Genomic DNA, 18,592 nt, shown 5'->3' with positions numbered 1-18,592 from the left:
GGCACAGTCGCTTGGGAGGCCAGGGACTGGCCCGAGGGGAGCTGGTAGCTGGAAGCCTGTAGACCAGGGGTGGTCAAAATCTGGCCTGTGGGCTGGATCTGGCCCACCAAGCCATGTGATCCGGCTCGTGGCCTGCCCTGCCACGCCACGGCCCCACCGCCCGGCCAATTGAAACCCAAGGGCAGGGTAGCAAAGTCTCCTCCCTCCCTTGCCCCCCTCCCCCGGGCGGCCCATGGCTCCAGAGGGATTCCAAACAGCTGGCAGTTCCCTCAGGCATGGCATGCCCCAGCTGGGCAGGGGCAGGGGACTTCGCATGCTTCCCCACCCCCAAGCCCCGATTGATCTGGGGCATGGGAACATGCAAAGTCTCCTCCCCCCCCCGGCGGGTGGTTCCCTCTAGGTGTCGCACCTGCCCTGCCCTGCTGGGGGCATGCAAGAGATCTTGCGTGCTCCCCCATGGGGTGAGGGAGCGTTCGAATTCCCCGGTGCCTAGTGGGCCCCGCCCCTTCCAGAGTCTGCTTGCCACTGCTACCGAAATTGGTGAAGTGCCCCCCCCCCCCCCACAAAAATGATGGCCCGTCCCTGCTAACGAATCTAGAGATGGGCTAACGACGGCCGCAACTTCTCACTCATGGTATTGTGCGTGAGGTGGCCTGTGCAGACCCTGCCACAGCGCATCAAGGCCCCGGTGTGCGTCACCATTTGGCGCAGTGTTGCATTCACGTGCACAGGCCAACAGTACAAAGCTGGCTCGCGACGATATTCGATAGTGTGGAAAGCATGGTGCAGCGTGTAGAACTCCGCATATGCAAAAACAAAAGGAAAAACTATGGAGCACTTTAAAGACTAACAAGATGGTTTAATAAGTGATGAGCTTTCGTGGGGCATGAAAGCTCATCACTTATTAAACCATCTTGTTAGTCTTTAAAGTGCTACATCGTCAGTTTCTCCTTTTGTTTTTGCAAGATCGAACATGGCTACCTCTCTATTACTATTCAGAATATGCAAAGTACCCTGAAAATGCCCAGTAATATCAAACACAAAAATTGCTAAAAATAACTCTCTGGACCTTAGACGCTTTAAGTAAGAGACTGTCGGGAGGCGACAGGTGCGAGGAGCCGGATGTGTCTTTGCACCATGCAATGTCCCGTTTGCTGGATCCGCAGCCTCCATGGTTCTTACCTGTCCTGAGAAGAGCCTCCCTCCCACCCGCCATTAGATCTACCCCGGTGTGCAGCTCTCCACTACGGAGCACAAGGGGGAACCTGAAATGTCGTCTCCTCTCTTTAGGGCTGCACCTGTGGGTCCCTGGTGCCCTGGCGATGCTGATCGTGGCTGGCCTCTTTGGGCTGGTGGCTGTCGCTAAAGCCCTGAAGAAATGAGCGAAGCCCAGGGAGCCGCATTTCTAAATAAACCAGCCGCTTGCAGAAAGTCTGTCGGCTTCCTTAAAAAGCATCCTAGACTCCGAGGGCTGGGAGAGACCTCAGGAGGTCATCAAGCCCAGCCCCCTGCCCAAAGCAGGACCAGGATGCTCTGGGAATGGGCTGCTTGTTCCGAGTAGGGGAGCTGGGGTCATGCTCTGAGGCTCAAATGGCTACACTAGGGGTGGGAGCTAAATTCTGATGGGGGTGGGGGGTTCTCCAAGATGTTGGTGAGTGGCCATGGGCTGCGCTTTTCTCTGGGGGAGGGGGTGGGGTCTGGGATGCAGGTTGGGGCCAGAAGGGAGCTCACGGTAGGAGATAGGGGAGCCTGAGAGGTGTTGGGGAGCAGGACGGGATTGGGGTGCGGGGCCATGAGGGGGTAGGGGCACAGGAGAAGATCTTGATGAAGTGCAGAGGGTTTGGGTTATGACCTGGGCTGGCAGCTTGGCGTGCAAAGTCAGGGAGAGGGGTATGGGTGAGGAGAGGATTCTGGCCTGGGGGAAGGGTGGGTGTCAGAGGGCCTGCGTGGTGACGTGGTGCAGGGAGTGAGGGTTGTCAGGAGCTGGCTCTGGCTGGGAGATGCTTACTTAGCTGACTCCTAGCCAGCAGCTCACATCCAAAGGCGTGGCAGGCCGGATCCAGCCCCCGGGCTGTATTTTGCCTCCCCTGGGTGAACCTCTCCCTGCTGCTGAAACAGTGGAATTTCCTGGCATAACCTACAACATCCAGGCTGGATTTACAGAGCTCACCTCGCTCGAATGAATGACAGGCTCCCAGGCAGAATCACGTGGCTGTTGCTGTGGGAACCAAAACTGGGAGCATGCTGGCTCTTGTGTCTAAATTCTCCAGCTGCTTTAACATCAGCCTCTCGCCCTGGCTTCTGCTCCCAGCCTGCCTGTCCTTGCACATCATGCTGGTATCTAGCTGGCTTGCCAGCCACATCCACCGTGGGCTTGTTTCATTGCAGGGGGGCTCACGCTGATACATACCACATGCTCTACGTAAGTTCTTTCAAACACCAGTGGTTCTGCAGGCTGTGAGCTTCATCTTGAGGTGGGTTGCATCCAAAGGCCTGCTGGGACTGTGTTTTGTAGAAGTTGCTATACAAGCCAGATCTCTGCCCGGAGCAGGCTTTACTGACCCGCAGTGAACTCAGAAGTCTGGGGGAGTTGAGCAAAGCCTCTTTTCCAGGCAGGTGGCTGTTTGGAGCAGAGAAATGCTTTAGGGTAAAGAGATTTCTTGTAACAGCAGATCCACAGTTCTGCCTCAACACTGTAATTATTGGCCTTTTGCATTGGCAAATGAACAGGTGTGCAGCACCTTCCATGCAAGCAACCCACTCCCCAGGTAAATGCCCTTTCCCTAAGCCACTCAAGAACCCAGCCCCCTCCTGCTGTGTTGGCAGTCTGGTGGCTCCTAGCCTGGGTGGTGGGGCAGGGCTCAAACCTGCTACCCTTCGCTCCCAAGGCGAATGGCCTATCCCCTAAGCCACTGGAGAAGCAAGCCCTCCACCCTTTCTCCCTTCAGAATGTGCCTTATCCTGTGTGACTCCACGTTGGCCTGCGCGACTTACTCGGTCACATCCCATGCCACCCCTTGGCACTACAGGGAAGGCCTTTCTGTACGGAGGTGGGGGGTGAGGTATTGATGCAAAAGCAGGCTTGCAAAAAAAGCCACTGCGGCGAAGTCTGCTTCAACCGCTGCCCTTTTGCAGGAGTAGAGCAGATCTGGCAACCCATGCACCGCTGCAAGCAGAGGAGTAAATAGGGGCGCACACGGAAGAGCCCCGCAGACTTCCGCTTTTGCCCTGTGTCACACCCTGAAGGTTCCTAGTGTTGTCAGGAGGGAATCCTCTAGCTATACGTAGTGTATAATTCATTTAGGGTACGTCTAGGCAGGGGGGCTATTGCGGGATACCGCAAGTATCCCAAAATAGCTACCCCGCGTCTTTTAAACTCGCCTGTTATTTCGAAATACTTTTTGAAAGGCAGGTGTGCTATTTCCGCATTGCTGGAGCCCTCGTTCTACGTTAGTTTGGCGCACGATTTTGAAGTTTGGTGCTGTGTGGACGCGCCCAATTTTGAAATACGATCGAAATAAGATACACAATTGCATATCTTATTTTGAGCATAGGGCAGGGTGTAGCTGCACCCTGATTTCTGCAGAAGCCCCCGGTTTTCCCCACGGCCTAGACCTGGGGCCAGGCATCTGGCTGGAGTGGGTACGCACATACCCTCAGGGGTACTCAAGAGAAGTCTGGGGCAGGGGAGGTACGTCAACACGGCTGAGATTTGGAGAAAACTGAATTTTTGTGTTTTTACAGCGCTTTATTATTTCTGTACTTTTTATACCCAAAAATGTCATCACCCGCCTGGCTACGATTAAGTTGTTTAAACAAATGTGCTGCAATGGTAGAAAAAAAATTGTCTGAAAACTGTAGGTACTGGGGGAGAGGTAGATACGTTGGGGGGCAGGGAGAGGGTCCGGAGTGACCCAGACAGATTAGAGGATTGGACCAAAAGAAATCTGATGAGGTTCAACAAGGACAAGTGCAGAGTCCTGCCCATGGGACGGAAGAATCCCAAGTATTGTTACAGGCTGGGGACCGACTGGCTAAGTAGCAGTTCTGCAGAAAAGGACCTGGGGATTCCAGTGGATGAGAAGCTGGATATGAGGCAACAGTGTGCCCTTGTAGCCAAGGCTAATGGCATATTAGGTTGCATTAGGAGGAGCATTGCCAGCAGATCCAGAGAAGTGAGTATTCCCATTATTCGGTTCTGGTGAGGCCACATCTGGAGTATTGTGTCCAGTGCTGGGTCCCCCGCTATAGAAAGGATGTGGATGCTTTGGAGAGGGTTCAGTGGAGAGCAACCAAAATGATTAGGGGGCTGGAGCACATGACCTATGAGGAGAGGCTGAGGGAGTTGGGTCTGTTTAGTCTGCAGAAGAGAAGAGTGAGGGGGGATTTGATAGCAGCCTTCAACTTCCTGAAGGGGGGTTCCAAAGAGGATGGAGAGGCTGTTCTCAGTAGTGACGGATGGCAGAACAAGGAGCAGTGGTTTCAAGTTACAGTGCGGGAGGTCTAGGTTGGAAATTAGGAAAAACTATTTCACTAGGAGGGGGGAAGCACTGGGACGGGTTCCCTAGGAAGGGGGTGGAACCTCCATCCCTAGAGGTATTTAAGTCTCAGCTTGACAAAGCCCTGGCTGGGTTGATTGAGTTGGGATTGGCCCTGCCTTGGGCAGGGGCCTGGACTTGATGACCTCCTGAGGTCTCTGCCGGCTCTATGATACTTATAATTTTTTGGAGGGAAAAAGGGGTCCTTTATATATTAAAAAAAAAAGGTTGGGAAACACTGCTCTAGGGGGCCAGTTCCCAGGAACCTGCTGGTTCCCATGGATACCTCGTGCAGACGGACTCCCTCGGTGCATTATGCGCTGTCGTTGGAGGGCTATACCACCCTGGGTATCCCTCTGGGTATCCCTATCCGTGGGAGGCGATGTGGATAGCCTAGCTTGTTTCCGCAGCTACAAATATATCTGCACAAGGCTCTCACTGCAGTTCAGTTCAACGCCAGCCCTGACCCTGTAGTGACTCTAAGATCTATCGGATGGGGGGTGATACTTGAACATTTTCCCTGCTGGCTCAGTTCCTAACTCCCGGTCCTCTTCTGCCTTAACAAAGGGGGGCTGCTGCAGAGCTCCAGTCCCACGTGCCCAGAAGCCGAAGCCCTGATGGCTACGAGAGCGCCTTAGAAAGCAACGCCCAAGGGGTGTGGGCCCTCAGGGCCTTTGTAGCACTTGGCCCAAGCGGATGAGGGGCGTGTGGGAGACCCCAAGCAAGCTGGGCAGGTTGGCCAGGATGTCCGCTGGGGGCCTGAGACACGCCAGGGCTCTAGGCTCTGGCTTCAGGTCCTCCCAGCCCCCTAACCAGGCAGAGTTAAGAGTTGCTCCTAGGGCAGACCAGTGGGGCAAACTGAGCTGTAGCTAGGTAGCCTTGGGCAAGGAACTTGGGCCCCTCCATGGCCCCGTTCACCCTTCTGTGAAGGAGGCACGATGCATCTCCTCGCGCCGGGCATCAGGCTCAAAGGGAGGCACCCAACTCCCGCAAGGGGGCACGGGGCCTGGCGGCGCTCTCCCGCTGGCGCAGCTGGCCACTGGGAAAATGCTTCTCCGCGGGCTGCCTCGGCCTGGCAGCCGGAGGGCCCCCGGCTAGCTGTGGGACGCGGTGGTGACTTTCTCGTTCCTGCCGGTGCCGAAGGAGGCGGCGGCTGTGTCCCTCTTGGGGTAGTAGAGGACCGCGAACCAGATGAAGATGAAGAGGCCTGTGGAGACGGAAAGGCCTCGCTGAGGGCTGGAAGCACTGGTGAGCCTGCTGGCTACTGCGTGGAACAAGGTTGAACCTCGCCGCCGAATTCTCAGGGGGCGTGTGGGCAAGCTGAGCTTGGCTTCTAGGCCATTGCTGGGGGGAATTTCCCCCGCCGCCTCCTGCCTCAAGAAGCCCTTCCAAAGTGAACACCCCTACCCCCACCGGGTTAATGCTCCACCTCTTGCTAAGGGGTGGAGTCCAGAGAGGAACCTTCTGCAGGGGGAGAGTGTCTGGGGTGGTAGCCGATGCTCCCGGAGAACATCATCCCTCGCTCTTGGGGCAGGCGGCCCATTAGCTCTCCTGTTTCTCTGAGCACTGATGGGGGATTTGAGATCAGCCTTCAACTCCCTGAAGGGGGTTCCAGAGAGGCTGGAGAGAGGCTGGTCTCAGCAGTGACGGATGGCAGAGCAAGGAGCAATGGGCTCAAGTCACAGTGGGGGAGGTCTAGGTTGGATATTAGGGAAAATGATTTCCCTAGGCGGGTGGGAAGCGCTGGGCTGGGTTCCCCAGGGAGGGGGTGGACTCTCTATCCCTAGAGGGGCTTAAGTCCCGGCTGGACACAGCCCTGGCTGGGCTGACGGAGCTGGGATTGGTCCTGCGTTGGGCAGGGGGCTGGACTCGCTGATGCCTGAGGTCTCTGCTAGCCCTGGGGTTCTATGCAGTTAGGCATGGCCCCCCAGAATTGCCTCCCCTTTGCCAGGGAGGTGTGGCCGGTGGAGCGGTCCCAGCATGCATTGCCCCAGCTACGCGAGCCCCAAGTGGCTTTCCATTCCACTCAAGGCGTAGCGCGGTTCTTTGGGACCGGCAGTGCTGATGGGCCACAGCGGAGGCCTCCAGCCGCTGGTGCGAAGCCAGTGCCGCCGGGGGGCCCCGCCGGGGTGCAGCACGGCCTGGCTCTCATGCTCACCTTGCAGAGAGTTCAGCACGGTGAAGAGGTACAGGGCCGGCACGGACATGGTGCCGTAGGTGAAGAAGGCCAGCCCCCAGGTGGCTCCCAGTAGACAGGAGAGGCCTAGCACCGTCAGGCCCCCCTTCCAGGCCTCTATTTTCGCCTCCTTCCCCGCTGTGGTTCTCCTCAGGCCGCACAGCTTCCAGACGACCGCCCCGAGCACCAGCATGTTGGCGAGGAGGATCAAGCCGAAGTAGCTGCAGTTGGTGATGTAATGGACCAGCGCGTGACCGGCGTCTATCCAGCACCTGCAAGGGGCACCACAGTGAGCCTGGGCATGGGGGCTATCGGAGCTGGGGGGCAGCCCCCCCAGACATCGCTCGTGGCTTTCCTAGCACCAGGACCTGCCTGCATAAAGTCTCTGCTGGAAGGCAGGGCCAGCAGGCATCCGTGGGGGGCAGAGACGTTCTGCAGGTGGAACTGTGCCTGGGCGGGGCATGACTCTGTGCCTGGCCGGTGGCTCCGCCCCTGCTGAGCCTCCTCCCTCTGAAGCTCCGCCCCTGCTGAGCCTCCTCCCTCTGAAGCTCCGCCCCTGCTGAGCCTCCTCCCTCTGAAGCTCCGCCCCTGCTGAGCCTCCTCCCTCTGAAGCTCCGCCCCTGGCCTCACTCTGCCCCCCCCCACTGCTTGTTCCTCTGCACCGCATCCCCCTCCCCTGGCTGGCCGGCCACTCGCTGCCCATGTGCACCTCTCCACCCCCTCCTGAGCGCCCCCCAAGCAGGCAGGGCTGGGACAGGAAGAGGCGGAGCCTTGTGGGAAGAGGAGGAGGGGAAGTAGGACCGGGGAGGGAGCAGGATATGGCCAGGATGCCCCCCCTTTTTGGTCAGTGGGCCAGCTGTTGGGGGAAGCTTCGCTTGCCCTGGCCTCTTAGTCCTGCCCCCCGCAGAGCGTACGGGGCCGCCCATGAGCCGTGCTGGTTTCCGCCGCTGCGGAGAGCGTCTCGTTCTTAACCGGGAGTCGGGCAGGAAGCAGAGGGCAGCCGCTTCCTGTGAAACGGAGGAGCCAAGCAAAGATGGGTCCCGTTTCCCAGCAGAGGAGCAGGCTGGCTGTGCCCAAGCCAAGCGCGGAGCCGGCCCACGCCACCGCCAGCCAGACGAGAACGGGCCACTTACAGGGTGACAGTGGTCTGGTTGGCCGCGTCCTTAATGGCGTATTGTCCGTAGCTGTTCATGCTGCCCGCGATAGTGACCACCAGAGCAGGGAAGCCTGCACAAGCAAAAGGGGCAGGCCGTGAGAGCCGGGAAGGGGCGGGGAGGGGCTGCTATTCTATGTCCCAGTGCTCTGAGCTCTTGTCCAGACATAGGCTGAGCCAGCAGGCAAATCTCAGCGAGGTTTTGTGAAGATGGGAAAGCAGTTGGAGGCAGGTTGGATGGGGTCTGGTGTCCTCCTAAGCTACAGGCCGAGGGGTGGTGCCTCGCTAATTGGGCCGTGCTGGGGGAACGGATCTCTGACACAGGCAGATATTTTCAGTCCGGAGGTTCTAGCCTTCCTACAGCAGGTCAGACTGTGGACCCAAAGAGGTTAGACGTACCCCTTCCAGAGCTGGCCCTAAGCTCTCTGGGGCTGGGACCCCACCTGGCGCCCAACGCCCGGGCCCCTCGCCAGGCGGGGAGATGCAGCCTACCCCAGCCCACGAGGCACAGCTTCACCAGGTAGTGCCGCATGTAGGTGTTGGTGACTTTGATGGCCAGCAGGTAGAGCTGAAAGGCCTCGATGGCCATCCAGGTGAAACAGCAGAGCAGGCCGTAGTGGGTGACGCCGCCGATGCCCTTGCATAGACCCGGGCGGTCCAGCCGGACGATCCAGCTGTTCAGCAGGTAGGCCAGGTTCAGGAGGAGCAGGCTGCTCATGAGGTTCATGTGGATGTTGACCAAGTTGTCAGATAGGAAATTTTTGTAGGCACACCTGAGACGGAACGAGGCTCAGTGCAGACCCCAGAGAGACCCCCTCACTGTGCTGGGATCCCCAATTCCCCACTGCTGCTCAGGAGACAACAGGGCAGGGATCCTCCTCCTTCCTGGGGTGGGATGTCCATGAACGAGGGCAGATGATTTACCCTCTCCCACGATGTAGGGAGAGACCCGGTTAACCAGGGCTTCCTAACAGGACCAGGGAACGACGGGGAACGCCCCTGGGGGAATCAAAGGACCCGCCTGTGGGCAGGGGAAAAGGGGACGAGGGGAGACGGGAAGCTCGTGGTGACAGAGCCTCCTTTCTTGGTGCCTGGGGACCAGCGCAAACGCTGCCTGGCTGTGACCCTACTGCCATGCAAGAGACTGGCAGAAAAGGGAACAAACCAGCCAGTCCAAGGCTGCCCCTCACTGGGGGGTGCCTGTAGCATCGGGCGGCCTCAGAAATGCAGGACTCTGGTCAGTTCTTGTTGCCCTTCTCCATGACTGGGAGGGGGGGCCTTAGAGCCCGTCCCTGCCCTCGCCGTTACCGCCTGTAAGTCACTGCAGCGGTTTGCACCAGGGTGACGCTTCAGCCCGGAGCCTCGGCATTCTCCCATCCCAGGCGCCAGCAGGAGAGCGGTACAAGGAGGGTGGGGTGAGCCGCAGAGAGCGCGAGAGGCGTGGGACGGGTCCTACCTCAGCACAAAGTACAGGCCGACCGTGAGGACCGAGAAGCCCATGGAAATCCCGCAGCCGACTTTTGCGATAGTGGACAACCTCTGGGCCGTGAAGGCGTCCAGGGACGGATTCTGTCAAACGCACACCGAGGCGCGGGGTTAGGACAGGCGCGGGCGGGCGCGACGGTGGCCCGCGGCAGACCGGAGAGCTGAGGCAGCGTCACAGCCTGCTGGAGCCGCTGGGATAGAACCACTGATAGGCTGGGCTGGGGATGAAGGCCGGGCTGGTGGGGCAGGCTCGGCTCCATAAGCCCCTGGGGACGGAGGAGGGGCGCTAAGCGTGAGAGGCCTGAAAGCAACGCCTGGCTTGCCCCTTGGAGCAATGGATCGGTTACGCCCGGTGTGCTCAGCGATGGTGGGGGGAGGAGGCCGGGGGCTCAGAGAAGGTTGCAAGGGACCATAATGACCGGGCAGCCCTTCCAGCTGGGAGCAGAGAGCGTAAGTCTTTCCGCTTTGGTATCCCAGGCCAGATGCTTAGTTGGAGAACGTCCCCCCTCCGTCACCCTGCAGGGCTGAATTGGGTTTGTTGCTGACGAGGGACCGGGGCTGCCGGTGTAAGTGTACAGCCGGCCATGTGTGGAACCGCCGGCGGCTGGGAGCACAGGCGATACCAGCAGGAGGGTGAAGAAGGTCAGGTGGTCACAACAGCACACTGTCTCCCTCTCTCTGCAGTCCGTGAGGCAGCCGGACGTGTTCCATCCTCCACGCAGGCCTGCAAGAGTCACGTGGAGAAGCCACAGCCTGTAACCCGAGGGCAGCCGATAGCCGTGGAACCGCACCAGCCCTGCGCTGAAGGGTCGTGCCAGGGCTCGGCCAGCTCCAAGCCCCACGTGGGAAGACACTGCAAGGCCCCAGGGTGGGGAGGGGATGGTGAAGGCCACAAGGCGGGGCAGTGGTCTTGTTCGCCGTGGCTCACAAAGGCCGTGCGGTCGGCTCTGAGGGGGACGTCCCTGAGTTGGTGTCTTTCTAAGCCATGAGCACAACGGCTACACACAGGCGCTGACGCCGCAGGACCCAGGAGCCATATTATTTGGGAAATGCACAGAGGGCGAGGGGGCAGCCCATAGTACATGCCATGGGCTGGCATTTCGGGAGGGGGGGTCCTGTCCCGCTCACCTGGCCCTGGCTAAGTTCTGAGGCCTCTGGGGCTCGCTCTAACGCTATGTTGGCGCGAGTGGGTCTACCTGCAGGAATGGAGGCAGGCCCGGGCGCTTTGCCGTGGCGAGCCGGGCAGGTAAAACACAGAACGCCCAGCCGGCCAGGCGACCGCAGCCCAAGGCAGAGTGGGGGGCAGCCCCCAACGCTCGCCCGGCCACGAGGCCTCGGCGCCAGGGGACTCGGGTGTTCCGCAGAGGGGTTGGCAAGCACGCAGGCGCCCACCCTGGTAAGCCCGAGGCGTGGTCCTGTCTGGGTGGGGGGGCTTGTCTCTGCCCGACTTTTCCTGCGCTCTGCCCGCCCACCCTGGTGAAGCAAAGGTCTATGCCCAGCCCCTTCGAGGCCCAGCCCCTCACGCACCTTTCTTGGGGTCCCAGAAGACGCAGTGCCTGGCCGTGTCCTGCAAGCACAGAGGGGTTAATGTGCATGGCAGCCCCCCTCGGGGCGGAGGGGAGAATGGGGGGGCCGGCTCACCAGGGGCAGTGGGCTGTGGGAGAAGGTGAGTTCCATGCAGTTGTTGAATGCAGCGGTCTCCCTGTCTCCCACGTTCACGCTGACCATGACATTGTCCAGCATGGTGCCCGTCTGGTCAGGGTCCTGCAGGGTACCGGCATCGTGCAAGGGCTCCAGCTCATCTGCACAGGGAGAGGGGCCCCCCAAGCGCCACCCCCCTCGCAGGGCGGGAGGAGACTTCGCGCACCCCCCCTCCTCCCCCAGGCCAATCAGTCTCCTCCCGTCCTGGCAGGGTGGGAGGAGCTTTGCGGGCAGCCCCCCCACCCCCAGGCTCTGATTGGCTGGGAGGCAGGGAGAGTGGCAGGGCCTCCGTGGGCTGGATCCACATGCTTGGAGGCCCTTTTGCCCACCCCCGCTCTAAGTCGTGGCTGGTTGATGACCCTGTCACGATTCACGGCTCTAGATCCGGCAGGCCTAGGCATGCGTCCTGCCACTGCCCCATCACACGGCAGCCCTCCCACGGCCCTGGCTCCCACAGTGGGGCCACAAAAGAGTTTGTTCAGCCACCTGGCCTTCAGCCGTGGACTCAAGTGGCAGCTGTCCTGGAGCAGTGTCTAATTCAGGGTGGGGAACCTAAAGCCCGGGGGCCAGTTGCGGCCCCTGGCTTGCCTGGATCCAGCGCCCCTGCTGCCCTCTGTGGGGCTGGAGCACCCAAAACCTACCGGCCTGGGCCCACATAGGCCTTGCTGTGTGAGGGGAGTGTGGGGAGTGTCTTCCTCCTTCTCAGTTGGGGCCACGTCAGTGAGAGCTTGGGGGGGGGGGGTTGTTTTTTGTTTCTCATGCGTGTGCGGCCCCTCGACTGATTTTTCTGTGGGTCAGTGGCCCCCAGCTCAAAATAGTTTCTCCAGCCCTGGTCTAATTCACAAGGGGAATGTGCCCTCGTACGCAGACTCTGCCCCTCGCCATAGCTGGGGGAAATCAGTGCGTGTGTGTTCACCTTGCCCTGGTGAATCAGGGATTGCTGGGGGGCCAGGGGATTAGCTACCAGCCCTGGCTTACCTTAAAGAGGCCCCATTGTTCCACGTTGAGCACCATGATGGCCACTTTGACGTGGTCTGTCTTGTTGTGAAGGGACTGAAATATTCCCTGGGGCAGCTTGACGCTGCTCACGTGCCCCCTCACGCTGGCGTTCCCCTCCCTGGGGACCTGCATGGCGGAGCGGGAATAGCACGTTACTGCGCGCGAGGACGCCGGGTTCTTCTCTAGCACCGTCCGCCGCAGACCCCGGGCCCTTTCCAAACACCCTGGCGAGGTGGAGATTATCCCCCCCCCCCCGCAGAAATGGGGAAATCACAGACAAAGAGGAAGCCCCTCGCCCACCGTCACTCAGCGCCTCGAGAGCTGATCTGGGCCTAGACCTCAGATGCCCCACTGCTCAGTTCCGTGCTCTGGCCACGAGAGGGCATGGCCGCCTCGCGGTTGCCACCTGGGCTCGGTGTGAGGGTCTGTGAGAAGAAGCAAGTTCTTCCAGGCCAGGGGGAGCCTGGGGAGGTGGGGGAATCTCCATCCCTGGAGCTCCTTGAGAGCAGGTTGGAGAGACCTCGATCAGGGTTGGTCTAGAATGGTGCTTGGTCCTGCCATGAGGGCCCTGATGGCCTCTCGAGGTCCCTTCCAGTTCTAGGGCTCTGTGATTCGATTGACTTGGCCCCTACCAGCCCTGGCGGCAAACGTGAGCGATATGGAGCGTGAGGTACGGCCGCCAGCACCCCCCACCTTCTCCAGGGGTGGTTTCAAGGGACTCGTTCCTTCGTTGCCCCACTGAAGCGGAAAACAGGAGATCTGAAGAAGTCCCTGGGTCCATCCTGGCCTGCAGTGTGCCGGCAGGGGCTAACGCAACACAGCGGTTGCCTTCGGCAGTGTGGCCGCCCCCCAGAGCACCCTGACCCCGAGGTGTCTGCCTGAGAGCCGAGGACCAGCGCCCAGGCGGCAAAGATGCTGCCCTGCGAGGAGGATGGTGTTTGCTACCTCGTTGGGCGCCAGCGTGAAGAGGAGGTCCTGGTCGAGGCTGGTGCTGATGTTCTGCACCCGGGCCTTCATCCTGCTCATGTCCACGATGTCCTCGTGCGCCTCCTCCTTGGTGAGGTAGTCCTCGAAGGCCAGCCAGAACCTGCCATGGGAAGGAGGGGCATGCTGGGAATGGGGGAAGGGGTGCAGCTGTTCCTACTGGCTGGGAAATGGCCGCCCGGAAATGTGTGTCCCCAGGACGCTGAGGAAGAGTAGTGCTGCCTAGGCGTATTTCAGCTAATGGGGAGCAGGGAAAAGAGAGGCGGGAAAGAGCCTGGCTGAAGGAGGCTGGGAATAACCCTTCCCGGGGGGGGTTTGGCTAGGGTTGCCAGATGATTTAGCCAAAAATACTGAACACTCCCCCCGCAAAAACAAACGAACAAACAAACAAAAACCCCCAAAAAACACCACCCTGGGGAAAAAATTCTATTGAGAAAAAGAAAAGGGGGGAGACCAAAGCTGCTGAACAACAAAAAAAAAAAGGACCCTGAGACTTATTAAGCAAAAAAAAATATATAGATAAAAAAATAATTAAAAAACCCGCCAGGATGGCCCCTTTAAGAGGCTTTTTGGACCTACGAAGTGGCCATCTTGTCTCCCTGCTCCAGGCCAGACGGCTCCCCTGCAAAACCAGGAAAGCGGGGGTGGGCCCAGTTGCTGAGTGTGTCGTAGGGTTGCCAGGTGTCCGGTATTGACCCGGGCAGTCTGGTATTTTCACCCCCTGGCCGGGAAAATATCAGAAAACACCGGACATTATCGGACATTATCGGTGTCCGGTATTTTCTGCATTTTTTTTTACCAGAGAGGAGGCGAAAATACCGGACTGTCTGGGTCAACGCCGGACACCTGGCAACCCTAGTTTTGGCACGAACCCTTCACCTCAGCACGAGGCTGGCTTTGGGACTGACCGACCCCTCGCTCCTGAACTCTGGCACTGCCCCTCTCTGGCCAGGAGCCTCCCTCCTGGGCCAGGACATGGGGGCATCCTGGGCTGGCTGCCTTAGCCTGCCCCTCTCCCTGCTGAGCCCTGACGGGGCACCGGGCCCCACTCCCCAGCACGCCCCCCCTGTACCTGTGGAGCTTGTCCTGCAGACACGCGCAGGACGTATCGTTCTTCTTCTGCGTCTGCTCCTGCTCCTGCTCCACACACGTGTAGTTGATGCTCATGATTTTTCTGGCGCACTCCGGAGTCACGGGTAAGTCTTTTCCAGGCTCGCAGAAGCCGCAGCACTTGGTGCCAGCGTCCACCCCTGGGGGAGGCAAACACAGCAGCAGGGATGTGTCCACGTCCCCCCCCACTCACCTGGCCAGCGGGGAGTGATTCGGAGACCCAGGGTCCCCGGGGCTACAGGAAACAGAGCAGCGACCGGTGTCTGGGGGCCGTGGCTGCTAGAAGAGAACTGAGCAGCCCTGCCCTGCGCCGCTCTTGGGCCTGCAGCTGGGCAGCTCCCCGGCAGCCTGCTCCGAAGTGGGGGTGGCTGGTTAGCCGTGCCAGGGGGTGCTCTGCGAGCCTCAGCAGGCCGGGCAGAAGCACCAGCCGGCTCAGAGCGGCGCGTCCGCGGGACCTGCCCCCGTGGCCGTGAGCGGGAACCCTCCCAGCACGCACACCTGCCGGGCGGCTGATGTCAGGAACGGCATCTCCCCGTCCCGCTGGGGTCCTGCCTGCCCCACCCCGGGCCAGCTGTCGAGGAGGACCAAAGCCGGAGTATGGGTAGCAGAAACTGATAGAAGCAAAAACCGGCACCGTAGAATGTCAATAACAGCTCCCGGGAGCAGATTTTGAGAGCAGCTGCCCACGTGGAAAGAGAGACCTAGAACCCCTCTCCTGGGATCTCCTTTCTCTGGGGGGCGGCTCAGATTTGGAAGCTGGTTTTCCTACCCCACTGGCTGTCCTCAGCAACTGCATCTCCTCTAGCGCCTGGCAGGTTTGCCTCCCTCCTGTGACCTGGGCTCTCGCCCTTTTTGCGTGGTCCCCGTGGGACCGGCAGCTGAAATGAGTGCGAATCAGCGCGGCACGAGGCCTGCTATAGAGCAGCTTCAGGGCTCTTGCAAGTGAAGGCAGCGCCAGGGCGTTTGGGTCCCAACTCAGCCCCCATCAGGTGCACAGCACGTCAGAGGCTGCTGCTGGCCCAGGGAGCCGCGGGAATGCCCCACCAGGGAGGTTTGGTGCCAGTGGCTAAAGAGCCATGGGAATTCCTTCAGCATGAATCCCGGAATGGGATCCAGTTTTACCTGTGTGTGGGCACCTTCCAGCTAGACAGGGGATGCATTTGCCAAGCTACTAGGGACATCTGGGGTGAGCCCACGGTGGACTAAGGGGTCTAACCAGGTGTGAGGCTATAGCAGCGTGGGCTGCGATGGGACAGTGAACACAAGCCTCAGTTGAAGACTGAAGCCTCCGCTGGAGTCTTGTGTCCAGTTCTGGGCTCCACATTCCAAGGAAGATGTGGAGAAATTGGCAAGGGTCCAGAGCAGAGAATGATGGAAGGTCTAGAGAACATGAGCTACGGGGGAAGACTGAAGGAACTGGGCTTGTTTAGTTTGGAAGGGAGAAGATTGAGAGGGGACATGATAGAGGTTTTCTAGTATCTAAAAGGGCATTACCAGGAAGAGGGAGAAAACTTGGTTGCCTTGGTCTCTGAGGCCAGGACAGGAAGCAACGGGCTTAAACGGCAGCGAGGGAGGTTGAGGTTGGACATTAGGAAAAACTTCCTGCCTGTCAGGGGGGTGAAACACTGGAATAAATTGCCCAGGGGGGTTGTGGACTTTCCATCACAGGAGATATTCAAGTGCAAGTTGGACAGACACTTGTCAGGGATGGTCTAGTTGGTGCTTGGTCCTGACGGGAGGGCAGGGGACCAGACTCGATGCTCTTGCGAGGTCCCTTCCGGTTCTATGATTCCTGGCTGGGGGAGACAGCCCGTAGCATGTGCAAGAGTGGTGTGTGGCTTTCCAGCTCTGTGCAGACGTTGACCAAGCCTAGATCCCCAGGAAGTAGTGGGTGACTCGCTCGTCTTATCGCCCGTTGCAGAGGGGGAAACTGAAAGGGAGGCGAAGTGGCTTGCCTGGGTCACAGGGCAGCACGGTAATGCAGCCAGCGTGGCCGGAGGGGCTCCTTCCTCACCCACTGCCCGGGAACAGGTGTACCCCACCCTGCCCTGGACTGCCTGTGCTCATTTGCCCTCAGTGGCCCTGCTACAGGGGCTTGGCTCGCGGGTCATGGGGGGACCAGGGCAGGCCTGGGTGTCTGTGTAAGGCATCCTCGCATCGGAGGGAGGCAGAGGGAATGCAGAGGCAGAAAGAGGCCCCCGGGGATTTGTCCTCGAGGGTTTCTGCAGCCACAGCCCAGCCACAGAGCCCGGGGCCCGGTCCTGCAGGGCTGGGGAGGCTCACCCTGGCAGCTGGCTTGTTCTCTGACGCAGGCTGGAAAAAAGGGGAAATGAACAAAAGTCACCGGGGCCCGTGAGTGCAGTCGGACGTGGGGAGGGACCGTTGCCGCGCCGTTGCATGGCTCAGGGCTTCCTCCCCCCAGCGACACCAGGGATACCCTGAGTTTGTCCCGTGGGCAGCTGCTGAAGGCAGGGTTGGGGGAGGCAGGCCCCCAACCCCACCTACAGCTCTGCCCCTTCCGCGGAGGCCCTGCTCCTTCCACAGGGAGGGGAGGGTGTGGGGCAGCGTGCCGAGTGCAGGTGACCCCCCCACTACATGGAGGGGAGGGGGCCTGCGTGCATCCCCCAGCCCACCCCACCCGGAGCACCAGGGAGGGTGCGTGGCCCCAGCTTCCTGACCCTGGAGCATGGGGAGGCGGGCGCCTGGGGGCAGCAACACTCCACCCCCAGAACACCTGCAGCAGGTGTTCTGTGGGCGGGGCCATGCCTGGCAGTCTGGGAAGGCAAAGCCTCCCCCTGCCTAGCACACCGGCCGCCCGTGGTCTGCCTCGTCCTAAGGCCCCTCATCCTCGTTTCTTTCCCTCCCGCGCTGCCTTCACTCCCATTGGCTCAGCGCCCGGGGAGCCGTGGGGACAGGGCAGAAGGAAACGGAAAGGACTAGATGAGGCAAGATCCTCAGTGGCGGATCATTTCCCATCACTTCTTTGCCTCCGCCACGTGCCCGGCCACTCACCGGTCCCCCGTGGACTGTGGTTGCTCCTTGCCCACGGCAAGTCCCCATGCAGCCAGATACGTCCCTAGCGCATCCCCGAGCCAGCACCCCAAGGAGACCCAGGGAGTAGGTCGGAGTCTGTATCCTAGACCAGCACCACTAATACCACTCAACCCCGCGTGGATGCGTGGGATTTCGTGGGGACTCGTTGAGATGCTGCTGGCAGGCTTCCCCCAGCTCTGGCTAAGGTCCATTGCTCCAGGGTCGCCTGCTCGCTCTGCAGTGGTGTTCTCAGCAGCAAAGCAGATCGGCTCTCCCTGTTGGTTCCCAACCGGCCCTCCCACAGTGCAGGAAGCAAGCCAATTCACCCCGCCCGCCACTCCCCGCCTGACACCAGAGGCCTGGCGCTAGGGGCAGATGCCAAGCCAAACCCGGTGGTCATGTGATCAGAAGGCAGGCCCCACCGGACTGCAATGCAACTTGTGGCCACGTCAGTCTAGCCCAAGAAGGAAAAAAACGGCTTCGGTGGACTCGTCTTTTCCTTCCCAGCGCTCAGCTGACCACTTTGCCCTGAACTTTGGCCTTTCAAATGGAAGGGTCAGGCCAATGGTTAACAGTTTGCTAAGAGGGAGGGCATGTTCCCCTGGTCTCACGCAGGGCTCTAGATCCACCCAAAGCATCGTCAGGTGGGACACACACAGGGGTGACCTTTCCCCACCCCCTACTCACCCAGTAGCAGCAGGAAACTCAGGGCTGTCATCAGAAAGGAATATTTCATGGTGTGCGGCAGGGTCACCATTCTACCATCTCTCATAAGTTTCTCTGCCGCTCCGCTCTGTTCTCCATCCTATGCCCTCTCTCTCCGGCCCTGCGCTCTGAGGTTTAAATTGGGCAATGACCGTGTCTTCATTTCCTGCTGAAAACGTCACACATCTTCCTGCACTTTTACAGAGCCAACTCGCTGGCACAGGGCTGGCTGATGGGTGACAGAGCAGTCCCCAAAGCACACAACTGGGCGTTTCCATGTCTGGGCCCGGGCCCAGCTCCTTACCAGCTACTGCAGGGTCACAATCCCACCTGAACCCCTAAATCTCCTCTCTTCCGTGTGTCTGGCAAGAAATGCGCCCCCCGCCTTGGGTCTGAGGTCAGCAGGGCTGGACACACATGCAGACCCGAGCCTCCTGCGTTTCAGCCCATCCGAATGTTGTCAACGCTACGATGCCCAGCCTGGCCCAGGAAAGTGAAAGGCTCACGGTTTCCTTGCCAGTGCTCCTGGCTTCTCGCCGGAAAGCTGGAAGGAGCCTAGGTGTGCCCCAGATGTAAGTATCTCCCCATCAGCCCTTTGCAACAGCGGTCTTACCAACTCCGGTCCTTCAGAAATCCAGTCAGTCCTCCTTAAAAATCATGAGAATTAAATAAAAATAATACAGGCTGTCCTTGCTATGAATCCAAGCC

General features: G+C 59.8%; 2 protein-coding genes across 3 annotated transcripts in view; one reads left to right on the top strand and one right to left on the bottom strand.

Annotated features, from left to right (window-relative positions):
* The window catches only part of LOC102463142 (uromodulin-like), a 16,454-nt gene extending 15,007 nt beyond the window's left edge, over nt 1-1,447 (top strand). The window contains exon 9 of the mRNA XM_075940441.1: nt 1,291-1,447. Coding sequence (XP_075796556.1) covers nt 1,291-1,382 — 92 coding nt within the window. The 3' untranslated portion in view covers nt 1,383-1,447. The remainder of the gene's footprint in view (nt 1-1,290) is intronic.
* ADGRG3 (adhesion G protein-coupled receptor G3) lies at nt 1,421-18,592 on the bottom strand. 2 transcript variants are annotated; one of them, XM_075940439.1, is made up of 13 exons: nt 17,867-18,592; nt 16,430-16,459; nt 14,109-14,286; nt 12,998-13,139; nt 12,032-12,178; nt 10,994-11,116; nt 10,880-10,919; nt 9,976-10,076; nt 9,324-9,436; nt 8,360-8,640; nt 7,848-7,941; nt 6,697-6,986; nt 1,421-5,745 (listed from the first exon to the last, which is right to left on the bottom strand). In XM_075940439.1, the coding sequence occupies exons 1-13, from the start codon at nt 17,949-17,951 to the stop codon at nt 5,633-5,635; spliced, it is 1,737 nt and encodes a 578-aa protein (XP_075796554.1). In that variant the 5' UTR covers nt 17,952-18,592; the 3' UTR covers nt 1,421-5,632. The 2 variants fall into 2 exon arrangements, with proteins under 2 accessions (XP_075796554.1, XP_075796555.1); XM_075940440.1 differs by lacking the exon at nt 16,430-16,459.

Source organism: Pelodiscus sinensis, chromosome 12 (assembly GCF_049634645.1).
Source record: "Pelodiscus sinensis isolate JC-2024 chromosome 12, ASM4963464v1, whole genome shotgun sequence".
Taxonomy (NCBI): Eukaryota; Metazoa; Chordata; order Testudines; family Trionychidae; genus Pelodiscus; species Pelodiscus sinensis.
Note: the sequence above shows the minus strand (reverse complement) of the source record. Positions and strands in the feature narration are given on the sequence as shown.